This window comes from Zalophus californianus, chromosome 2, assembly GCF_009762305.2.
Source record: "Zalophus californianus isolate mZalCal1 chromosome 2, mZalCal1.pri.v2, whole genome shotgun sequence".
NCBI classification, from domain to species: Eukaryota; Metazoa; Chordata; class Mammalia; order Carnivora; family Otariidae; genus Zalophus; species Zalophus californianus.
In genome coordinates, this window is record NC_045596.1 from 127,106,331 (window position 1) to 127,127,535 (window position 21,205).

The window sequence follows — 21,205 nt, forward strand, 5'->3', positions numbered from 1 at the left end:
GCCGAGCAGGGAGCCTGATGTGGGACTCGATCCTGGGACTCCAGGATCATGACCTGGGCCGAAAGCAGTTGCTTAACCAACTGAGCCACCCAGGCTCCCTGCCTGGAGATATTTTTAAGAGGGAATTTGGTGTTGATCTTACTTAAATGATTTTTGCTTAATTGTTCGACTAAGGGAGGCAATGAGAGAGGATTTCAATCAGATTCTATCCATCTCTCACTTTAGGTCCAGCCGTGTTCACAAATAATCCATGAATACATTTGTCTAAGATGTGCCAGAGAAGCATGGCAGCCGTTTCCATGCTGCTCTTGGTACTGGGTAAATAACATGGCCTTTGCGATAGACTGTGTGTTTTTTCCCCCCAGTAGTCACTATGTAGACTCCTTGAAGTGATGCAGCACATTCAATAGAAATGAAAAAGACGATATGAACTGTGGGTCAGTTCCATAAACTGTGTATTGAATTAACTCAAAGCTCTAGAAGGGTGTGTACTTTCAAAAATTCCATAGCCTTCTTCCAGATAAGCAGTAATTACAAAAGTGTATGTGTGTAAGCTCAGCTGAAACATGCTAAACTTGGTATAAATTACAATTAGCTTCTTTTTCTTGGGGCACATACACTTTGAAAGATAGGAACAGAAGTTCACCTTGATGCATAAGCCTGGACAGAGTCAGGAATCTCCTTCCTAGACCCAGATGTCCAGAATTTAAAAGCCTACTAGTTGGCAGCACCAACCTCTCATACCAAAAGGCCCCACAAAAAGCTGTCTGCTAATTTTGTTCTATCAATTTAATCAACCTTCACTAAAGTTATTCTGTGCCACGCAGTGTGCCTAGTGTTGAGGCTTACATTCCTAACCTCCCACCAGAACCAACCACCCGACCTCCTTTTCAACTAACAGAACCCATGGTTTGGGCATGACCAGGTAGAGCTGGTTCATGCTGACCTGGAGAAGAGCCAGTTTTCCAGCAAATTCCCTTCCCAGCCTGTATGTGTGGATTCCAATGACAGATGGCAATGGCTTTACCGAGGACACCAACTCTTACATTTTAATGAGATTTTCACCGAAACAGCAAACAAAGAACCAGACCGAATTCTCGCTCATGCAAAGACGTATTTCAAACTGTATTTGACTGAGGCCTGTTTATGAGCAGAGCCATACTTTGTGAACTTCGGACACCATTATGCAAACATATCTTTTGAATATATAGTCAGGTTCCAAGGAAGGTATCTGAGCTGCGCCCTTCCTATTAGCAGTTATAACAACGTAACTGTCCAGTTTTCAGGATTTCAAGAGTGGGCATTCAAGACCATGGGGAAGTTGTCAGAGGTCAACACCCATCACTTAAAGGTCAGGTGTTCTCATGATGGCATTTTTCTCTGGAAATGATCAGTCCATAATACAGTTCACACTGGACATAATAGTTTTGGGAAACTGTCTCCATCCAGCTGCCTCCTCACTCTGCCCGCCGCCCCCCATCACCCATTTAAGCAAGGCCTTGATTTGAAATGGTGTGGAAAGATCCCCTAGTGGCTTCTGTAAAGTTTGATGTCTCAGAAGCCAGACCTTTGGTGAAAATGGAGTTTGTAAAACAAAACTGAACCCTATTATTTCTTACAAAACAACGATCCCGCTAGAATCCAGTCTCAGACTGTCTTTGCCCATTTGTAATTCAGTCTTGCAATGCGAGGAGAGAGAATGGACTCTGCCTTTCTCTCTCGAAAAGAAAAAATATCTTACTTCTGGGTTCAGTAGTTTCCAGTACTGGAGCAGAATGCGTGAGGGCCACATGGCCTCCTGGGTGAGGGAACACCTTCTCTCACAATATTCTAAGTCATTTTTTTAAAAATAAGTTTTTTTTTTTTTTTTAAAAAAAAAAAACCTTACCTCCTCATGCTTGTCTGGAATAAACCACACACCTGGTTTCCTTTCTGTCCCTGCTTTCCAGGCAGGGTCCGAGGGAGGCTTCCATCACACTCTGAGGGAGGGAAGTCCTGAGCACCGTTCACTGCTACACTGGCGACGGGGAAGGCCGGCTTGTCCCCAGTCCCCCAGCTTGCCACGGCAGCATCGTCTGTGAGGGAAATGCTCGGACGCTCCTTAGTAGGCTTGGCAATTCAGTGTAAAATCTGAGACTGCAGAGAGTCTGTTCTCCCGATGCCACAGTTTGACATATGCTCTTCAGAAGCAGCCTTGAAACCGGTCGTTAAGCATGGCGAGTTGGAGGGAACAGCAGCACGCGGTGCACGCTGGGTGCGGGAGAGAGGAACGGCATTCCCGTCCCGAGCCTGGGGGCCAAGGCAGCCCAGCCTTCACGAGGGTGTTGTTAACTGCACCACAATTACTGTTAAAGGTCAAGATTCTGATGTTTTAGCTTTATCATCTTACTCTTCCCAGGCAAAACAAATCAATTTAATGTTACAGCTTGTTTATCTTTCTTTGGCCTGGGGGTGGGGGTGGGGGTGGGGAGGGAGTTGTTAACTGCACAATCTTTGAAGTGTAAGTTAATTTTTTATGTGATATTTCACTATATATTTTATTCATTAAATTTATTTGAAAACGTCTGTGTGTGTGTTTGACAAAAAATGTTTCATTTAATTCTCAGACCTTTACCTTCCTGGGTCCCTAGGGAGCTGAACGGGCAAAGTCACTTTTAGTCCTCAGATGAGAGAATGCTGGTAAGACTAACACCCTCCTTCCCATCCGCACGAGGCCTCCTGTTTACAACGTGTCAATTCTGCAGTGGTTTTTAGCTCCACTCATCTACTTTCAGGTTTAAAGTACTGCATCCCAACGGACGAAAAGTTTTCTCAGAACGGTGACAGCATTTGAAACAGGGTCTCAGTCCCGAATCACTGAGCACTGGAACTGTGCTATTTCTTCCCCACCACTGCAGCTGGAACCATCTCGAAGTCAGTGAGGCAGCCGGGCTGTCGGGGCTGGTCTGTGCAGGTGGCATCCCGGGGCTGTAGCTGGGGCCAGGGCCTGGGAGCCCCCGGATGGCACGTGTCACGGGCTCCGGTTCTCAGTGGAGGCTGCTCTGCTCTCCCTCGGGCACGGGGGACCCAGAAGGGCTCATGATGACAACTTCCTCTCCAGGATTTCCTTTATCACAGTCGGGTCTGCTCGACTGAGAGTTGCTTTTCGGACCAACCCGATCAGTTTGTTTATAGCTCTGGGGTTTCCCCTCTTCATGTCCATTACCTTTAAAGATAGAAACTGTTTTAGAGGAGAAAACAATGACACGCGTACTTAAAAATGCTAAGTTAAGGTTTATGTTTACTGACACAAATTGTTTCTTTTCTGTTAGCATTTGATACAAAATGAGAAAAGGAAGAAGGAGGGGGTAAGCTTCTGAGGAGGTCTTTGGGCTCCTGGATGCTGGCCACTCTGCCTTTTGAGGCAAGTGGACAAGGAGAGGGCTGTGACGCATCGTGAGTCCTGCCTCCGGCGAGAGCTGGTGCACAGGGACGAGGGCGCTCGCCTGGGCGCCGCAGCGACACGAGCACGCGGAGCTTCTCGGGCTCGGGGGTGAGTAACCTAAGATGAAGGATCTAGTCTAGTCAGAGTGAGGTCCTTCTCTAATCTTCCAGTGGTGGTCAGCAGGCACTGAAATGCATGGCTTTCCTTCTCCCCTCAACTCCCTGCCAAGAAGACGTGTTTATCAGAAAACAAATCCACAAAATGGCAACTCTCTGGGAGCATTTTGAGTTGGGGAGTGCGCTGTGGTGCGCAAGATGGGGACAACAAAAGCAAGAGCCTCTGGATTCCTGTCAAATAGCCACGGACTGTCAGGGCCACCCACCCCGACCTCCCGCTCTGCAGCATCTTGATGGGTAATGACATCTGTGGGTATCTGCACTCGGTGCCGCAGAACGAGTCCAAAATGGAAAGTGTGTCTTTATCAGTCACTACAGATGAGGCAGGGAGATGGAGATTGCCGAGATCCAGCGCAAGCTCATTTTCCTTATTGAGAGCTCTTTTCAGAGCTGTTAGTGTCTCCGGCAAGCCGATGGGTGGACGGGTATTATTCTGAAAGAGATGCTAGCAATTTTTTACCCACTAAAAAATCTCTAGACGGTATGATTGGACTTGGGGAGGGAGGGATGGTACTCATTTTAGCTTTTCTATTTTGTTCTATGCTCAGAACACAAAACGACTTGGTTTTCAGCTATGCTCCTGTCAAGGATTTTCTCCATAATTTACAAATAATTTCCCTTTCTGCCTTTCTTCCCGCCTCTTAAAGGCAGGGAGCTAAAGTGTCTGCGTATCTTTCTTCCCTTTCTGCAGTCATGCCTGCTGGTTTATTAGTGAGAGGTCTCCTTATAAAGCAGAGCTAGCGGTAACAGATTCAAAGTGCATCATGCTGGGAGGTCACAACTTGGATCTAGTGAGCTTGATCAACACCCCTGAAAACCCAACTCCATGAGATTAAACCCCGGGGGTGAATATTCCTTGTAGGAAAAGCTGTACTTCTAATATTCACCTAATTTCAGCTCTTGACCTTAGCTAAAAGTGGACACAATTTATTAGGGACTTCCTTATTAGGAGGTGCCTCTGGGCTGCGAGGGAGAGCAGTGGAGAGGCTCTCGGCTGAGTCCTCAGGCCGGTGCCAGCCCTGTGCTGGCCAGGAGGGTGGACCCTTGCCCCGGCTGCACATGAGGCCCCTCTTCTCCCTGCAGGTGATAATTACCACTTGAGGATGCCCCTCCATCACGGTGTGGCAGACCCGTTCCAGCGCCTCTTGATCCTGCATCAGTTCAAGCTTCTTTTCTGAAACAATCTGCGATGGAGTCTTCCCTTTACTCCGCCACAATTCCTCAAACACCTCAGGCCAGGGGAAGGGGGGAGAGAGACGGAGAAGTGAATACTTGCTCCGCTTGCCCGGGCCAGGACAAGTAGAGCTGGGGCGGGGGACAGCAGATCCGGTGAGGTCCCAGCTGTGTGGCTCTAGCCCATGCGGTGCCCGTCTCCTGAAGCACCTGGGACGAAGGCGCTCTAGAGGGTGTGTAGACACACCGGGCACCTTCCCACTCGCTGACTCAAACCCCACGGCAGAGGGGCTGGCGGCGGTGCCAGATGACGACGACTCACAGCCCCTGCTGCCACGAGCCGGACAGCCAGGGGCAGCTCTGTCTCCTGTCCACCGAATAAATTAATTGAGGTGCTCCTCTGCTGAAGGAGCGGGTGGCGCGGTAGCCGCTGCCCTGCCATTGACGTCCAAACACAGTCCACCTGCTGGGAATCAGGACGTTTGGGGGGCAAGAAAGTGGCCCCGTAATGAAGCTACAAAATGGAAAATAACTAAAAACATAAATCATAGTCCACAGGGGCCTCTGCCATGCCACGTTTATTCCCTACTGGTGGAGCTAGGCCCAAATCTGGCTGGAATAATTAAATTAATGGTGTATTTTTCTACTTAAAAAAAAAATAGCAATAACAAATTCCCAAACTTACCAAAGTAGGGGGAAAAGGAATACATTTTTAAAGAAGGCATTTCCTAGGGTAGTTTTCCTCATTCCTCTTGTTTTTCTAGTGTAAGCTGGAAGGGTAGGGGGGTGTTGGGTTCCTCTGTTAGTCTCCTGTGGCGCCTCCTTCATCTCTGCCTGCAGTCAGTACCGAGCACTGAATGTTCCTTGTGAACATTCTGGCTGAAAACAGGCCAGCCAGGAGCCATTCCTCCCAGAAAAAGAGAGCTTGTCAAAAATTAGCACATACAGCAAAACAAAGGAAGGGGAAGATGCCTGGAATCTCAGTAGAGCTCGAAGTTTTCCCCAGTCTGGATGGAAACAAACCACAGATATTTATCATGGCTGCAACAGTGCCCCTTCAGCTCAGCTGTCCGAATACCCACAGTGACCGTGGCCAAGAGAGGTCTTTGGTGGGCCCTCCCAGGAGTCCCCTGCAGGGCACCCGTCTGGCTACACTGCACAGCCCTGGCTGCTTATGGAAAACCTGTCGTTGCTCTTAGAAAAATACTGAATATGTATGCCTCCAGTCACTTTTGCAACGATTTATTCAGCCAGAAAAGAGGTAAGGCACTGAGGGAGAGGGCCACAAAAGCAGATAAGAACTTTCCCTGCCTTCAACAAACTTATTAATGGAGTGTCAGCAGCATAGGAAATGGAGAACAGAACAATCTGTAATGCAGATTATACTCGGAGAGCTGCCAAAAGCAAGTCTGAAGAGTTTCTTTGACCTCTTTCCCTGATATGTTTTTCTTAAATTGACTTAAAACTGTTAAAACACTGTTTCTAATTCTATGAGTAAATACATGTTAGGGGGACATGATCACAATGGCAGAGTAAGAAGATCCTGGACTTGTCTCCCCCATGGACACACCAAAACTACATCTACATGTAGAACCACCCTTGCTGACGACCACCTGAAGATTGGCAGAACAGCTCTTCCACAACTGAAGATCTAAAGAAAAAGCCACACTGAGATGGGTAGGAGAGGCAGAAATGTGGTCTAGTCAGGACCCACATGCCTGGTGTGGCACTCCACAAACAGGGCGGATACCACAAATGCCGAGGTCCTCCCTAAGGTTCAGGCCCCACATGGGGCCCCCCCTGCCCTGCAGACCTGCACTGGGAAGATGAGCCCCGTCCCCATAATCTACTTTTAAAAATCAGCGGGGAGAGCAGGAGGGCTATAGGAAACAGAGATGCTGCTCTTCAAGGGCGGGCACACAAACTCACTCTGACATCCAGCTCAGAGGTGGCAGTTTGAAAGTGCTTGGGCCATACACGAAGGAGATTTATTGACTAATCTTAGGGTATGTGCCAGAGGTATGTGGATCTGTGGGAACTTTCTTGGCCAAAGGAAGCACTGGTGGGTGCCATTTCTGACACTCTCCATCTACCTTGCTAGCACTGCTCAATCCACCCAGATGTTCCCCTGCAGACCTACCCTGCCTGTCCTGGCAGGCACCCCTCCAAGCAGTTCCTGTGCACCACATCTGGGGCCAAGCAGGGACCAGTACTCCCCCAAATTGGCTCCTGAACTGCTGCGGTGGGTGGACCTGGCTGGCCCCCACCAGCATGCCTGCAGCACTAATGGCCAAGCACAACAAAACAGCGCATGCAATCCACAGAGGGAACACCCCTGGAACACTTGGTTCTAATGACCAGGAGAGGCTGCGTTTCTGGGCCCCACAGGACACCTACATAAGGTCACTCCTTCAAGACTGGGAAATGTGGCTGATCTGCTTAATACATAGAAACAAATACAGACAGGCAAAATGAAGAGACAGATGAATATGTTCCAAACAGAAGAATAAGACAAAAACCTCAAAAAAAAAAAAAAAAAAAACCTTAACAAAATGGAGATATGCAATCTACCTGATAAGGAGTTCAAAATAACAGTCATAAAGATGCTTGCCAAACTTGGGAAAAGAGTGGATGAACACAGAACTACAACAAAGAGAAAATAGGAAAAACAACCAATCAGAGCTGAAGAATACGGTAACTGAAATAAAAAATACAGGAGAAGGAATCAGCAGCAAATTAGAGGACACAGAAGAATTAAGAATGGATCGTCATCTGGAAGACGGTAGTGGAAATCACCCAAGATGAATAGCAAAAAGAAAAAGATAAAGAGAATCTTAAAAGCAGCAAAAGGAAAGCAACTAGTTATGTACAAGGGAAACCCTGTAAGACTATTCGCTGATTTTTCCACAGAAATCTTGCAGGCCAGAAGAGAATGGCACGATATATTCAAAGTGCTGAAAGGAAAAAAACCTACAACCATGACTACTACCTGGCAAGATTATCATTTAGAATTGAAGGACAGAGAGAGAGTTTCCCAGAAAGAAAAGCTAAAGGAATTCCTCACCACTAAACCAGCCTTACAAGAAATGTGACAGGGCCTTTTTTTTTTTTTTTTAAAAGATTTTATTTATTTATTTGACAGACAGAAAGAGCACAAGCAGAGGGAGAGGGAGAAGCAGGCTCTCCACTGAGCAGGGAGCCCGATACGGGGCTCGATCCCAGGACCCTGGGATCAAGACCTGAGCCGAAGGCAGATGCTTAACGACTGAGCCACCCAGGCGCCCTATAGGGACTTTTGTAAGAAAGAAAAGGCCACAACCAGAAGTAAGAAAATTATGAAAGAAAAATATCTCTGATAAAAGCAGATATACAGTAAAGGTAGTATGAAGGTTAAAAGACAGAAGTAGTAAAATCAACTATAGCTACAAAAATTAGTTAAGGAATACACAAAATAAAAAGATTTAAAATATGACATCAAAAACAATGGGAAGGGGAGGAAAAATGTAGTGCTTTTAGAATGTGTTTGAACTTAACCATCAACTTAAAATAGGCTGCCATATACATAGGGTATTATATTAAGAACCTCATAGTAACCATAAACCAAAGACCTATAATAGACACATGCAAAATAAAGAAAAAGAACATAACACTAAAAGTCATCAAACCACAAGAGAGCAAGAGAAGAAAGGAACAGAGAACTACAAAAACAACCAGAAAACAATGAACAAAATAGCAATAAGTACATACCTAACAATTACTTTAAATGTAAATGAATTAAATGCTCCATTCAAAAGACATAGGGTGGCTGAATTGATTAAAAAAAAAAAAAAAAAAAGACCCCAAAATGCTGCCTTACAAGAAGAGACTCATTTCAGATATAAAGACACACACACACACTGAAAGTAAAGGGATAAAAAAAGCCATTCTATGTAAATGGAAATGAAAAGAAAGCTGGGGTACCAGTAATTATATCAAACGAAATAGATTTTTAAGACAAAGACTGTAACAAGACAAAGGGCACTACATAATGATAAAAGGATCAATCCAGCAAGAGGGTAGAACAATTCCATCTATGCACCCAATATAGGAGGGCCTAAATACGTAAAGCGAAGAGTAACATAAAGGGAGTAATTAACAGTAATACATTTGGCCCTTGAACAACATGGAAGTTAGGGGTGCTGATCTGCTGTGCAGTCAAAAACCACATAGAACTTTTGACTCCCCCAAAACTTAAGTACTAACAGCCTACTCTAGACCAGAAGCCTGATAATGTAAACAGTTGTTTAACACATATATTGTAGTTATATATATTATATACTGTATCCTTTCAATAAACCAGAAGAAAATGTTAAGAAAATCATAGGAGAAATACATTTCTGTACTGTACTTATCAATACTGTAAGTGAATGTTGTCTGTTCACAAGAATCATCTGTCAGTACCTACACATCAGTATTGTTTTATACCAAACACTATTACATGTGTTACAACAAAAATGAAAAGATAACGTGAAAAAAGTTGTATTTACAAAACAAAACCTTTCTAATGTATATTGAAAAAAAAATACATGTATAAGTAGACCTGTCCAGTTCAAACCTGTATCGTTCAAGGCTCAACTGTATAATAGTAGGGGCCTGTAACACCTCACTTACATCAATGGATAGATCATCCAGACAGAAAATCAATAAGGAAACAGTGGTCTTAAATGACACACTAGACCAGATGGACTTAATAGATAAAACACAGAGCATAGCACCTCAAAACAGCAGAATACATATTTTTTTCAAGTGCGCACGGAACATTCTCCAGGACAGATCACACTGGCCACAAAACAAGTCTCTAAATTTAAGAGGACTGAAATCGTTATCAAGCATCTTTTCTGACCACAACAGTGTGAAACTAGATACTGATTTTAAGAGAAAAACTGGAAAGCACACAAACACGTGGAGGCTAAACAACATGCTACTAATGCAATATATGTTAAGAAAAAAAAAAAAGAAGAAGAAGATAGCAGGAGGGGAAGAATGAAGGGGAGTAAGTCGGAGGGGGAGACGAACCATTAGAGACGATGGACTCTGAAAAACAAAGGGTTCTAGAGGGGAGGGGCGTGGGGGGATGGGTTAGCCTGGTGATGGGTATTAAAGAGGGCACATTCTGCATGGAGCACTGGGTGTTATGCACAAACAATGAATCATGGAACACTACATCAAAAACTAATGATGTAATGTATGGTGATTAACATAACAATAAAAATTATTAAAAAAATAAAATGAACATGCTACTGAATAAACAATGGGTCAAAGAAATCAAAGACAAAATTAAAAAAAAAAACACCTTGAAATGAATGAAAATGGAAACAAAGCATTCCAGAATCTATGGAATGCAGCACAAGCAAATGTTCTAAGAGGGAAGTATACAGCAATACAGGCCTCCCTCAAGAAACAAGAAAAGTCTCAAACAATCTAACCTTACACCTAAAGAAACTAGAAAAAGGAGAATAAACAATGCCCAAACTTAGTAGAAGGAAGGCAGTAATAAAGATCAGAGTAGAAATAACACACACACACACACACACACACACACAGAAAAGATCAATGAAACCAAGAGCTGTCTCTTTGAAAAAATAAGCCAAATTGGCACTTTTATTCAGACTCATCAAGAGAAAAAGAGGTCCCAAATAAAGTTGGAAATGAAAGACAAGTTATAACTGGTACCAGAGAAATTCAAAAGATACCATGAAAACTTACATGCCAACAAACTGAACAATCTAGAAGGAATGGATCAATTCCTAGAAACATAATCTTCCAAGACTGAATTAGGAAGAAAGAGAGAATCTGAACATACCAATTACTAACAATGAAATTGAATCAGTAATCAAAAATTTCCTAATGGAAATGCCTGGGTGGCTCAGTTGGTTATGTGCCTGCCTTCGGCTCAAGTCATGAACCCAGGGTCATGGGATCGAGTCCCACATCAGGCTCTCCGCTCAGTGGGAAGTCTGCTTCTCCCGTTGCCTGCTGCTTTCCCTGTTTGTGCTCTCTCTCTCTCTGACAGATAGATGGATAAAATCTTAAAAAAAAAAAAAAATTTCCTCACAAATGAAAGTCCAGGCCTAGACAGCTTCATAGGTAAATTCTACCAAACATTTAAAAAAGACTTCCAAATTCACTGTACAAGACTAGCATTACCTTGATGACAAAACTGAGGACACTACCAAAAAAAAAAAAAATCATAGGCCAATGTCCATGATCAACAATAGATGTAAAAATCTTCCACAAAATATTAACAAATTGAATTTAAAAATAGGATGGGGTAGCTCGGTGATGGGTATTAAGGAGGGCATGTATTGTGATGAGCACTGGGTGTTACATGCAACTAATGAATCACTGAACATTACATCAAAAACTAATGATGTGCTATACAGTGGCTAACTGAACATAATAAAAAATAAAAAGAAATACATTAAAAGGATCATACACCATGATCAAATGGGATTTATTCCAGGGATGCAAGGATGGTTCAACATCCACAAATCAATCAACGTGATACACTACATTAACAAAATGCAGATAAAAATCCTATGATAATCTCAAAAGATGTAGAAAAACTTTTTGAGAAAACTCAACATTCATTTATGATAAAGAATCACAACAAAGTAGGTAGAGAGGGAACACACTTTAACGTAATAGAGGCCGTATATGACAAGCCCACAGCTAACATACTCAACGGTAAAAGCTGAAAGCTTTTCCTCTAACATCAGGAACAAGACAAGGATGCCCACTCTTGCCACTATCTTATTCAACACAGTACGGTAAGTCCTAGCTTAGTCCTAGCAATCAGACAAGAAAAGAAATAAAGGCATCCAAATTGGTAGGGAGAAGTAAAACTGTCACTATTTGTAGATGACAGGATACTATATATAGGAGACCCTAAAGACTCCACCAAAAAACTATTAGAATAAACAAATTCAGTTGCAGGATACTAAATTAATATATAGAAACTGGTTGTGTTTTTATAATGAAATACCAGAAAGAGAATATCAAACATACCTAGGAATAAATGTAACCAAGGAGGTGAAAGACCAGTACTCTGAAAACTATAAGACACTGATGAAAGAACTAAAGATGACACAAATAAATGGAATGATACTCCATGCTCATTGATTGGAAGAATTTATATTTTTAAAATGTCCATACTATGTAAAGCAATCTGTAGATTCAATACAATCCCCATCAAAATACCAGTGTTGTTTTTCATAGAACTAGAACAAATGATCCTAAATTTGTATGGAACCACAAAAGACCCTTGAATAGCCAAAGCAACTTGAGAAAGAATAATAAAGCTGGAGATGTCATATTCCCTGATTTCAAACTATTCTACAAAGCTGCAATAATCAAAACAGTATGATACTGGCACAAAAACAGACACCTAGGTCAATGGAAAAGAATACAGAGCTCACAAATAAACCCATACTAATACAGTCAATTAATCTATGACAGAGGAGGCAATAAATATAATGCAGAGAAGACAGTCTCTTCAATAAGTGGTGTTGGGAAAACTGGACAGCTACATGCAAAAGAATGAAACTGGACTGCTTTCTTAAACCATACACAAAAATTAACTCAAAATTGATTGAAGACCTAGATATAAGACCTGAAACCATAAAACTCTGAAAAGAAAATAAACAGTAAAATCTTGAACACTGGTCTTAGCATGTTATTTTGGATTTGTCTCTTCAGCCAAGGGACATGAAAGCAAAAATAAACAAATGGGACTACATCAAACTAAAAAGCTTTTGTACAGTGAAGGACACCATCAACAAAATGAAAAGACAGCCAGCTGAATGGGAGAAGATATTTGCAAGTGATATATCTGATAGGGGTTAATAACCAAAATACATAAAGAATTTCTATAACTCAACACCAAAAAAACCCCTCAAACCCCCCAAAAAACAACCCCCCCAAAACCTAAATAATCTAATTAAAAATATGGGCAGAGGACCCAAGTAGATATTTTTCCAAAGAAGATATACAGATGGCACATGAAAAGATGCTCAACATCACTAATCTTAAGGGAAATGCAAATCAAAACCACAATGAGATATCACCTTCTGTTACAATGGCTAAAATAAAAAACACAAGGAAACAAATGCTGGCAAGGATGCAGAGAAAATGGAACCCTTTTGCGGGGTTGGTAGGAATGTAAACTGGTGCAGCCGCTGTCGGAAACAGTATGCAGGCTCCTTAAAAAACTAAAAAATAGAATTATCATATGATCCAGTAATCCCACTTCTGGCTATTTATCCAAAGAAAATGAAAACACCTATTTGAAAAGATATATCCACTCCTATGTTCATTGCAACACCATTTGCAATAGCCAAGATATGGAAGCAACCGCGGTGTCTATTGGCCGATGACCGCATGAAGATGTGGTGTGTATACACAAAGGAATATTACTCAGCCATAAAAAAAGTATAAAATCTTGCTACTTTTGACAACATAGATGGACCTAGAGGGTATTATACTAAGTGAAATAAGTCAGAAATAAAAATACCATATGAGTTCATTTATATGTGGAATTTAAAAACAAAACAGAAACTGACTCATGGATACAGAGAAGAATATGGTGGTTGGGGGGGAATATATGAAAGGGATTAAGAGGTATAAACTTACAGCTATAAAACAAATCACAGGGATTCAAAGTACAGCAGAGTGAGTACAGTCAATAATACTTTAATAACTTTGGTAACACATGGTAATTAGAGTTATGGTGATCATTTTATAATGTATATAAATGTTGAATCACTAAGTTGTACACCTGAAATTAATACTATGTGTCAACTATACTTCACTTAAAAAAGTCAATATTCACTGTAGGAAATAAGGAAACATGGAAATGATAAAAAGAAATTACCTATATTTCCCATTCCCTCAAGATAACAAATGTATTTTGGTGTTTTTCCTTCCCATATTTTTGTTTTGTAACATAGTTGCAATCATAACATATGGACAGTTTGTGACCTGCTTTTGTTTCACTTACTACAGAACTACTTTTGTGTAATAAAAAAATTTAATATCCATCAAGCGTATTTATCATAATGTAATTAAATGATCCCTCTGGTAGGTATTCAGACTTTGACCAGTGTTTATTTTGCTCCTCTGCATAGTCTCCAAAAAAGGGCATAAGAAATGTACAACATTCAAGAAGAGAATGTGGAAATCTCAAGAGGGATCCAGATTGCTGGCTCAAAATGGAAATCACCGGCGAGGACTTGCTTATAAAGAGTCTATGCAGCAACTCTTTACAGGAAAACGAGGCGGGAAGCTCAGCCGACTCGGACAGTCCCTGCGGCCCAGGCCTGGAAGCAAGCAGGCACTCCTGGCAAACACAGGAGGTCGCTCCTGGGCCTGCCTCACTTCTCCTGGCCCGAGACAGCCACCTTGGCAGAAAGCACAGAGCGGACCTGAGCAGGAGGACCGGGGGGTCAGCCTTTGCCTGGCACCTAATACTGTGGGACCCGACTGGCTCAAATGCTGGTTGGATTTGCCTGAGCCAGAAAGCACCAGAATAGAGGTGGTATGAGGCAGCCCGGGGATCACTGCCAAACCACACCATTCAGGAGGAAAAGCAGGACAATGCTAGGATGGATACTTCTAACTGCAGAGAGCTGGCTGCTCCCTGAGAAAGTAGGGCGGGGGTACAAAGGAGTGAAGCTTGAGAAACATTTCAGCAGCCTCCAGGAACACATGGGAGCCCAGGGTCTGGGGGTGGTCTCTACGCCCAGTTAGAACACATCAGCTAATTATTAACTTCCCCAATTAGTCAAGTGGCCACCGCAGCCCAGCCCCAGCCCCCTGGGCCGGCGCAGTAGACTCCAGTTGTCTCATCCTGTGCTCATTTCTGTTTCAGACCCAGACTGTGCACTCCTGGCTGACGCCCAGCAGGGTAGGAGCCGCTGAAGGGGCGGCCAGCCTCTGCAGGCCTCCCGGGTCCTCTGGCCGGAAACACAATGGCCTCTGTGGTCGCCAGCCTCGTGCTGCAGCGTAAATCCTCAGTTTGTGTCTGTGTTTAATTGCCACCCTGGGAAGTGCTATCCAAGTACTATTGTTTCTGGCTAGGCGTGCAGCTCCCGGGCCCTGCTGCTGCCCACCCAAGACAAACCTCTGCAACAAGGGATTCCTAGGGTAGTGCGGGCCATCTGTGTTAAATGCCCACGGAGAGCATGGGGTCATGCAAGCCGGGAACCCCTAATCACACACTGACCAGGGAGCTGGCTCAGACACACGGGGTAGAAGCTCAGCCTTCAGGGCCCTGGGGACCGAATTCACACACCCTTTCAACTACTGTCCGACTTTCTCTAGCTAGTACTATTGTTAAAGTATCCGGAAGGGAGGATGGAAGGAAAGCAGGCAGGCCCCTCGCCTGTCCAGGGGTTTCCAGGGTCAGAGTGTGGAGGAAAGGCCTGTTCAAGGGAGAAGGCAGGGAGGGGGCTGTGACAGTTACCGAAAGGGGGGGTGGTCCCCTCTGCTCAAACGCAAGTACTGGGAAAGGTCATTCTTCTAGAAAGGCACAAACCACCACCCAGGCCCCTAAGAGAAGTGGCGCACAGTAAGATGCACATAGAACTGAAGCACTAATAGGGAGAGACGACTTTAAATCATTTGTAACCATTTTACTGCAGGACATAGAACATTTTCTACATTAAAAGGGTTTGGTGATTTCTCTTTAAAGCAAACCCCAAAGACAAGAGGAAATGGGTTAAGTGGCACACCTACATGTTAAAATTCAATTTCCATCCATACAGAATCCCAAGTTGGCTTGGTTTGGGAGACCGTGGATCATCCACATCTATTTCAGGCGGGCACAAAGGGGACACAAACACACCGCATGGTTTCCCCTGGGGCTGCGCTGGCCAGCAGTCTGGACAGCACCCCGGGCCCCTGAGTCACAAGAGGCTCAGGATCCTGGGACACTGTCTGCAGGGGAACTGTGACTCTGACGGCCCTCTCCTTGGGGAGGGGAGGAGAGGGGGCTGCTACCCACCACTTCGACAGGTAGCACTGGATCCTGTGACAGGAACCCAGATGATTTTGTTTATGGTTACCAGGAGGCTGCTCATAATGATAAATCCTTTTCTCTTTCCATTTCTGAAAAATAGGGGTGCTTCATGGTAGCAACCTCTCAACTCCCCTTGCCCCTGGGGTGCCTTTAAAGGGATGAGGTTTGTAAATCTCAGAAGCACCGCTGAACACCTGTGAGGAAGGTGCAGTGAAAGGTGTAAGGGACGAAATAATGGCCAACGATGTAAGGGGGAGAGATGGGTTAATAATAAATTAGACATAAAGGGGGAGATTCTTTGGCATTCAGAATGTTCTAAGGACAGGATGATTCTTTCTACCAATCTGTCATCCTTAGGAGTCAGTTACTTGGTCAACTTTTCCCCCTCATCTCCTGGTCATCTAATCACTACTGGAACCGCTTCCAGTTCTGTCAGAACGAAACATCAATAAGGAATGGAAGCAGAGAATCTTTCTGCTCTGCTTGAGTACCCTCTGACTCACAGGGTTTCTCAAACCCAAGGCCTACCTGGATTATTTTGTTAAGTTCAGTAAAAATTAATTGTAACATTTTTCTTTTAAAGAGCATATACTATAAAAGACATAAAAAGATGCTCAATGTAGTTAGTCCTTAGGGAAATACAAATCAAGTCCACAGTGAGGTATCACTTTACACCTATCAGGATGACTATAATCAAAAAGACAAGACAAGTGCAGGTGAGGATATGGAGAAACGAACCCTCGTGTTGTTGGCGGGAATGTTAGTGGTGCAGCCAGTTTGGAAAAGAGGCAGCTTCTCAGAATGTTCAATGTACGATTACCATATGACCCAGAAATTCCATTCTCATAGGTCTATACCCAAGAAACCTGAAAATATACACTCAAACCAAAACATCTGAACACAAATGTTCAAAGCAGCATGTTTTTTAAGAGCCAAAAACTAGAAACAACTCAAATGTCCGTTTATTGATGAACGGAGAGGCAAAATGTGACATATACTTACAATGGAATATTCTTTAGCCTTAAAAAGAAATGAAGTACTGCCACATGCTACCACATAGATGGATTGTGAAGTTATATTAAGTACAAGAAGCCAGACAAAAAAGGCTACACAAGCCCATTTACATTAAATGTTCAGAACAGGCAAATCCATAGAGACAAAGATTAGTGGTAATCTAGGGCAAGGGGGTAGTGTGTGTTAGCTGTGGGCTTGTCATATACGGCCTCTATTACGTTAAAGTATGTTTCCTCTATACCTACTTTGTTGTGATTCTTTATCATAAATGAATGTTGAGTTTTCTCAAAAAGTTTTTCTGCACCTTTTGAGATTATCATAGGATTTTTATCTGCATTTTGTTAATGTAGTGTATCACGTTGATTGATTTGTGGATGTTGAACCATCCTTGCATCCCTGGAATAAATCCCATTTGATCATGGTGTATGATCCTTTTAATGGGAGTGACTGCTAATGGTTTATTTTCTGATGTGATGAGAATGTTCTGGAATTACTGTCAGGGAGGGGGGTGGGGGGGATGGGTTAGCCCGGTGATGGGTATTAAAGAGGGCACGTTCTGCATGGGAGCACTGGGTGTTATACGCAAACAATGGATCGTGGAACACTACATCAAAAACTAATGATGTAATGTATGGTGACTAACATAACATAATAAAATTTAAAAAACAAACAAACCAACCCAATGAACTGTCCACTTCATAAAGAAATAAACTAAAAAAAAAAAGTACTGTAACTTCTTACTTTCTAAAGTTTTTATTTCTCTAACCTCACGTCTGCCCATCCCATCAATCTATGCTTATAATGGTATATGTGCATGGAAGCGTACCTGGAACGGTGTTCACCCAGCATTAATGGTAGTTATTTCAAGGTGGTAGAATCTGAAGATCTTTGTATTTTTCTGCATTAAATTCTTAATAATGAACAAATACTTTTTTTCACACCAGAAAATCAGTTAAGTGATTTTCTTAAAAACAGAAAAAGTAGAAAAATAAAAAAAGGAAAACTCCCAAGGCAATAATATATACAGGAGATTCCCTCATGCCAGCATACGTTTAACACCTTTCTAATCAGACTTTTAGTTTCATTACCTCACAGCAGCCAGGATTCACCCTGCTTCCTTTAAACATGCTGGAAGTTGACAGAATCCAAAGGTGTCCCTATCTGTATCTGAACCAGCTGTCAGCATCTTCTAGCATTTTCCATTTCTTCCCATTGAACAAATCATATTCACTATACTAGGTTTCCTTCCTTCCTTCCTCCCTCCCTTCCCCTTCCTCCTTTCTTCCTTCTCTCCTTCCCTGCTTCCCCAGGTCTGGTGGGACAGGATGAGTGAGAAGGGGAAATTTTTTGCCCCTCTTTCATTTCAAATGCTACAATTCATCTGCTCTTATGTATACACAGTTTTTTTTTTCTACCCTCAGGCCATCTCATCTTTCTGCTACTGCCGAGCACTGTCATAAACATTTGTATTCTTCTGACGTCCAAGCAACCAAAATCCTTTCCTACACGTGCCAAGGTCCCTGCAGTTGACAGCCTCACTGGGTGGCGGGGAGACAGAACCTTTATTAGTTCTGTTTCCAGTTTCATTGCACAGAGCTGGGTGTGAGCTCCACAGTGCCTTATAATTAGCCCAAAGCAGCTGCTATTCCAAAGCCTCACTCAGTACCTGCCACTACTGCCAATGTGTATAAATAGTAAATGCAAAAGGCACCATTAAAGTCACATTAAGTTTCTGGCTGAAGCATCGATGGCTTCGATATCCAAAGTTGAGATCAGGCTGCCGCCTTGGTGTTCTTTGTCTTTCTGGGAACTTACCTGTGAGAGTTTTCTGGATTCCAGGAATCTTTCAGCCACCTATGACTGTCAGGTGGAGGGTGATGAAGCTGAGCCCACGCTGCCGCTGCCGCTGGTTTTCGCAGCTTGCATTCACTGGGCGCATGTATAAAATTTTATCTGCTAAGTGATAGGCAGTCTGACCTCATCCTCCTTGCTGGAAGACTGAATTTCAGGGGGCGATGAGGCAACAAAGACCACCAGTAAGCCCCTAGGGCTGGCTGGGCAGCTACAGAGGACTGAGAGGGACCAGTGGGTCAGGGAGCAGTGCCGAAGCCGCCCCCGACCTTGGCCTTCTGGGGCGCAGGGGCAGTGCACACGCTCTGAAGCCCCCACAAGCTACAGTCCCGCCTTTCACATAAACAAATGTTTGGAAAACATTCCAGGCAAAACCAAACAGAAACTATTCCCCCTGGCTAAGCAAAGATGAGAAGCGTATTACCTACATCGCACATACCGGCTTTTTTTTTTTTTTCTTTTGCTAAATGAAACGTTTCTACCTCTTCAGTATAAAAACAGCATTTACAGGCATTGAATACTTCAATTATGAAGTTCACTTAGTGATGGCATTTGGCATAAAACATTTACTGGGATAGCAGAGCAGTCCGAAGCTTTAGGAAGCGTCGACATACCTGTCTAGCTGCTGATGAAGAGATGGCTTTTCTGTCCAGCAGGTTGAGGAGCTCAGCCAGCGCAGAAGGTGTGACAGGACTAGCAGCCCCCGAAAGGAGAGAAAATAAACTTACATTTCACACTGTCAGCATACTCATTTATGGTTATTCAGAAGCAAAGCCCTTGATTTTGTAGGTTTAAATAATTAAACCCACACCCAGGAATGGAAATAATACGCCAACTGGGCTCTATTTTACTTATTTATTTTGTATTTTAGGATATAACAAATTTCGGTGACTAGTGTTGTTTTTATTTTACTACTCAACAATAATGGCTGTTTGGCAAAAGTTGTAGCAACAGACAACTGCTCAGTTTAATTAGTCAAAAAAAGGAGTGGCTGCAAAATTCATGAACCATGATAAGAGAAAAAAAAACCCAAAACAAAACAACCCAGTAATTAAATATTTTCAACTGCAAGATCAGCCTAAGAATTACTTCAAACAAAAGAGCTAACAAAGCTACTTTTCTGAGTGTTTTTATGCAAATATAAGTTCTCTGTACTTGTAAGAGCTTTTCTTTAAGGGAACTCTCCATGACTGCCATCCGTGTCCTTAACTGTCCTTATGGGCATCAGCACAAACACTGTTCTCTCCAGACTCACAACAGAAGGGTCCAGAACCCATCATATCCATACTTTTAGGATGTGGCTTACTTGCCAAGATCCCATGATAAAAGAAAGGCCAAGGAGCAACCAAACCCATAAAGTGTCATTAATTCACATTCGGGGATAGGAGTGGTGTGTGTGTGTGTGTGTATGTGTGGGGTAGTGCCTAGATCAGTGAAAAGACAACACTGAATTACGCACCATTTCTTTAAAAAATATGTGATTTTGCACTTTTAAACACATAGAGCGACTAGGGTAATAAAACACTGTTTATCTGAGGTCATTAGGGGACTAGTTTTAAAATAGGAAGGACTTATAAATAGCACATCAGTGTGAATGAGAGCTTCTGAAATGTTTAACGCCAAGGGAAAACACCTTCTGTTTATGTCTTAGTTCTCATCAATCACAATTAATTTCTTTGTAAGCTCTTAGATAATGAAAAGGAAACTGCCATGGAGCCCCCATCCAGTTTCCATGAATTCCAAACCCAGTGAGTGCAAGTTCACCAGCTCTGACTTACTGGACTCTGGTTCAAGTCCAGTGAAGCCTCATTACGGTTGTTCATTTGAAGCAGATGACACACAGAGGCAGACCATCATCCTTAAAGTCTCTGCTTATCCCAAAGTAGGGATAAAAGGTAATTCCAAGTGAAAACTAGGTTTGGAGACTAACTGGTGTTATTAAGTTGGTATGTGGAACATCTGTGAACCATCCTGATTAAATCTCAACAGGAAGAGGGGCAGAGAGCTGGAAATAAACCAATAAATCCCTTTTCCAACCTTCCACCTTACTAAGAATCAGGTTGCTTGAAAAACGAGTGTCCCTTGGGTGTTCTGCAATCCTAGAAAATACGGTGGCTAATTAGAGTGTAGACAGTAGGTAGAACCCATGATAAGCACTGATGTTAAACTGGATTTCTAGAGCATGCAGAAAAGAAAAGGTCCCTTCTCCCACACGAGTTGATGGTATCAGGGACATGGAGACAGAGAAGAACAGAAATAGATCACAACACAACTAAAAATACTTTGCCTCTCATCTAATGACCTTAATTCATTAGTTAGGTCATAAATGTACACTATAAAATATTTCCACTGACCTAACAGCATTGGAGATTTCTCACTCACCTTTCTGTACCCACAAATGCTTGACACATAGTCACTAATATTTGTGTCACAGAACTCTTCCCACCAACAGGGAGAGCTATCTGGTATACCACATACATTAATTCCAGATATGCCCGGGCTAACCTTGAG

The 21,205-nt window shown here is 42.9% G+C and overlaps 1 protein-coding gene across 3 annotated transcripts in view; it reads right to left on the reverse strand.

Moving 5' to 3' along the window:
* Positions 1 to 47: 47 nt before the first annotated feature.
* Positions 48 to 21,205, reverse strand: part of GATB (glutamyl-tRNA amidotransferase subunit B) — a 95,034-nt gene continuing 73,876 nt past the window's right edge. Inside the window, exons 11-13 of one of the 3 annotated variants that reach the window (XM_027597675.2) lie at positions 19,309 to 19,387; positions 4,695 to 4,829; positions 56 to 3,205 (exon numbers count right to left, since the gene is read on the reverse strand). In XM_027597675.2, the coding sequence (XP_027453476.1) occupies positions 3,077 to 3,205; positions 4,695 to 4,829; positions 19,309 to 19,387 (343 nt within the window). In that variant the 3' untranslated portion in view covers positions 56 to 3,076. Of the gene's footprint in view, positions 3,206 to 3,283; positions 3,646 to 4,694; positions 4,830 to 19,308; positions 19,388 to 21,205 lie in introns of those variants that run through there. The other 2 variants (XM_027597677.2, XM_027597678.2) reach the window with 2 other exon arrangements.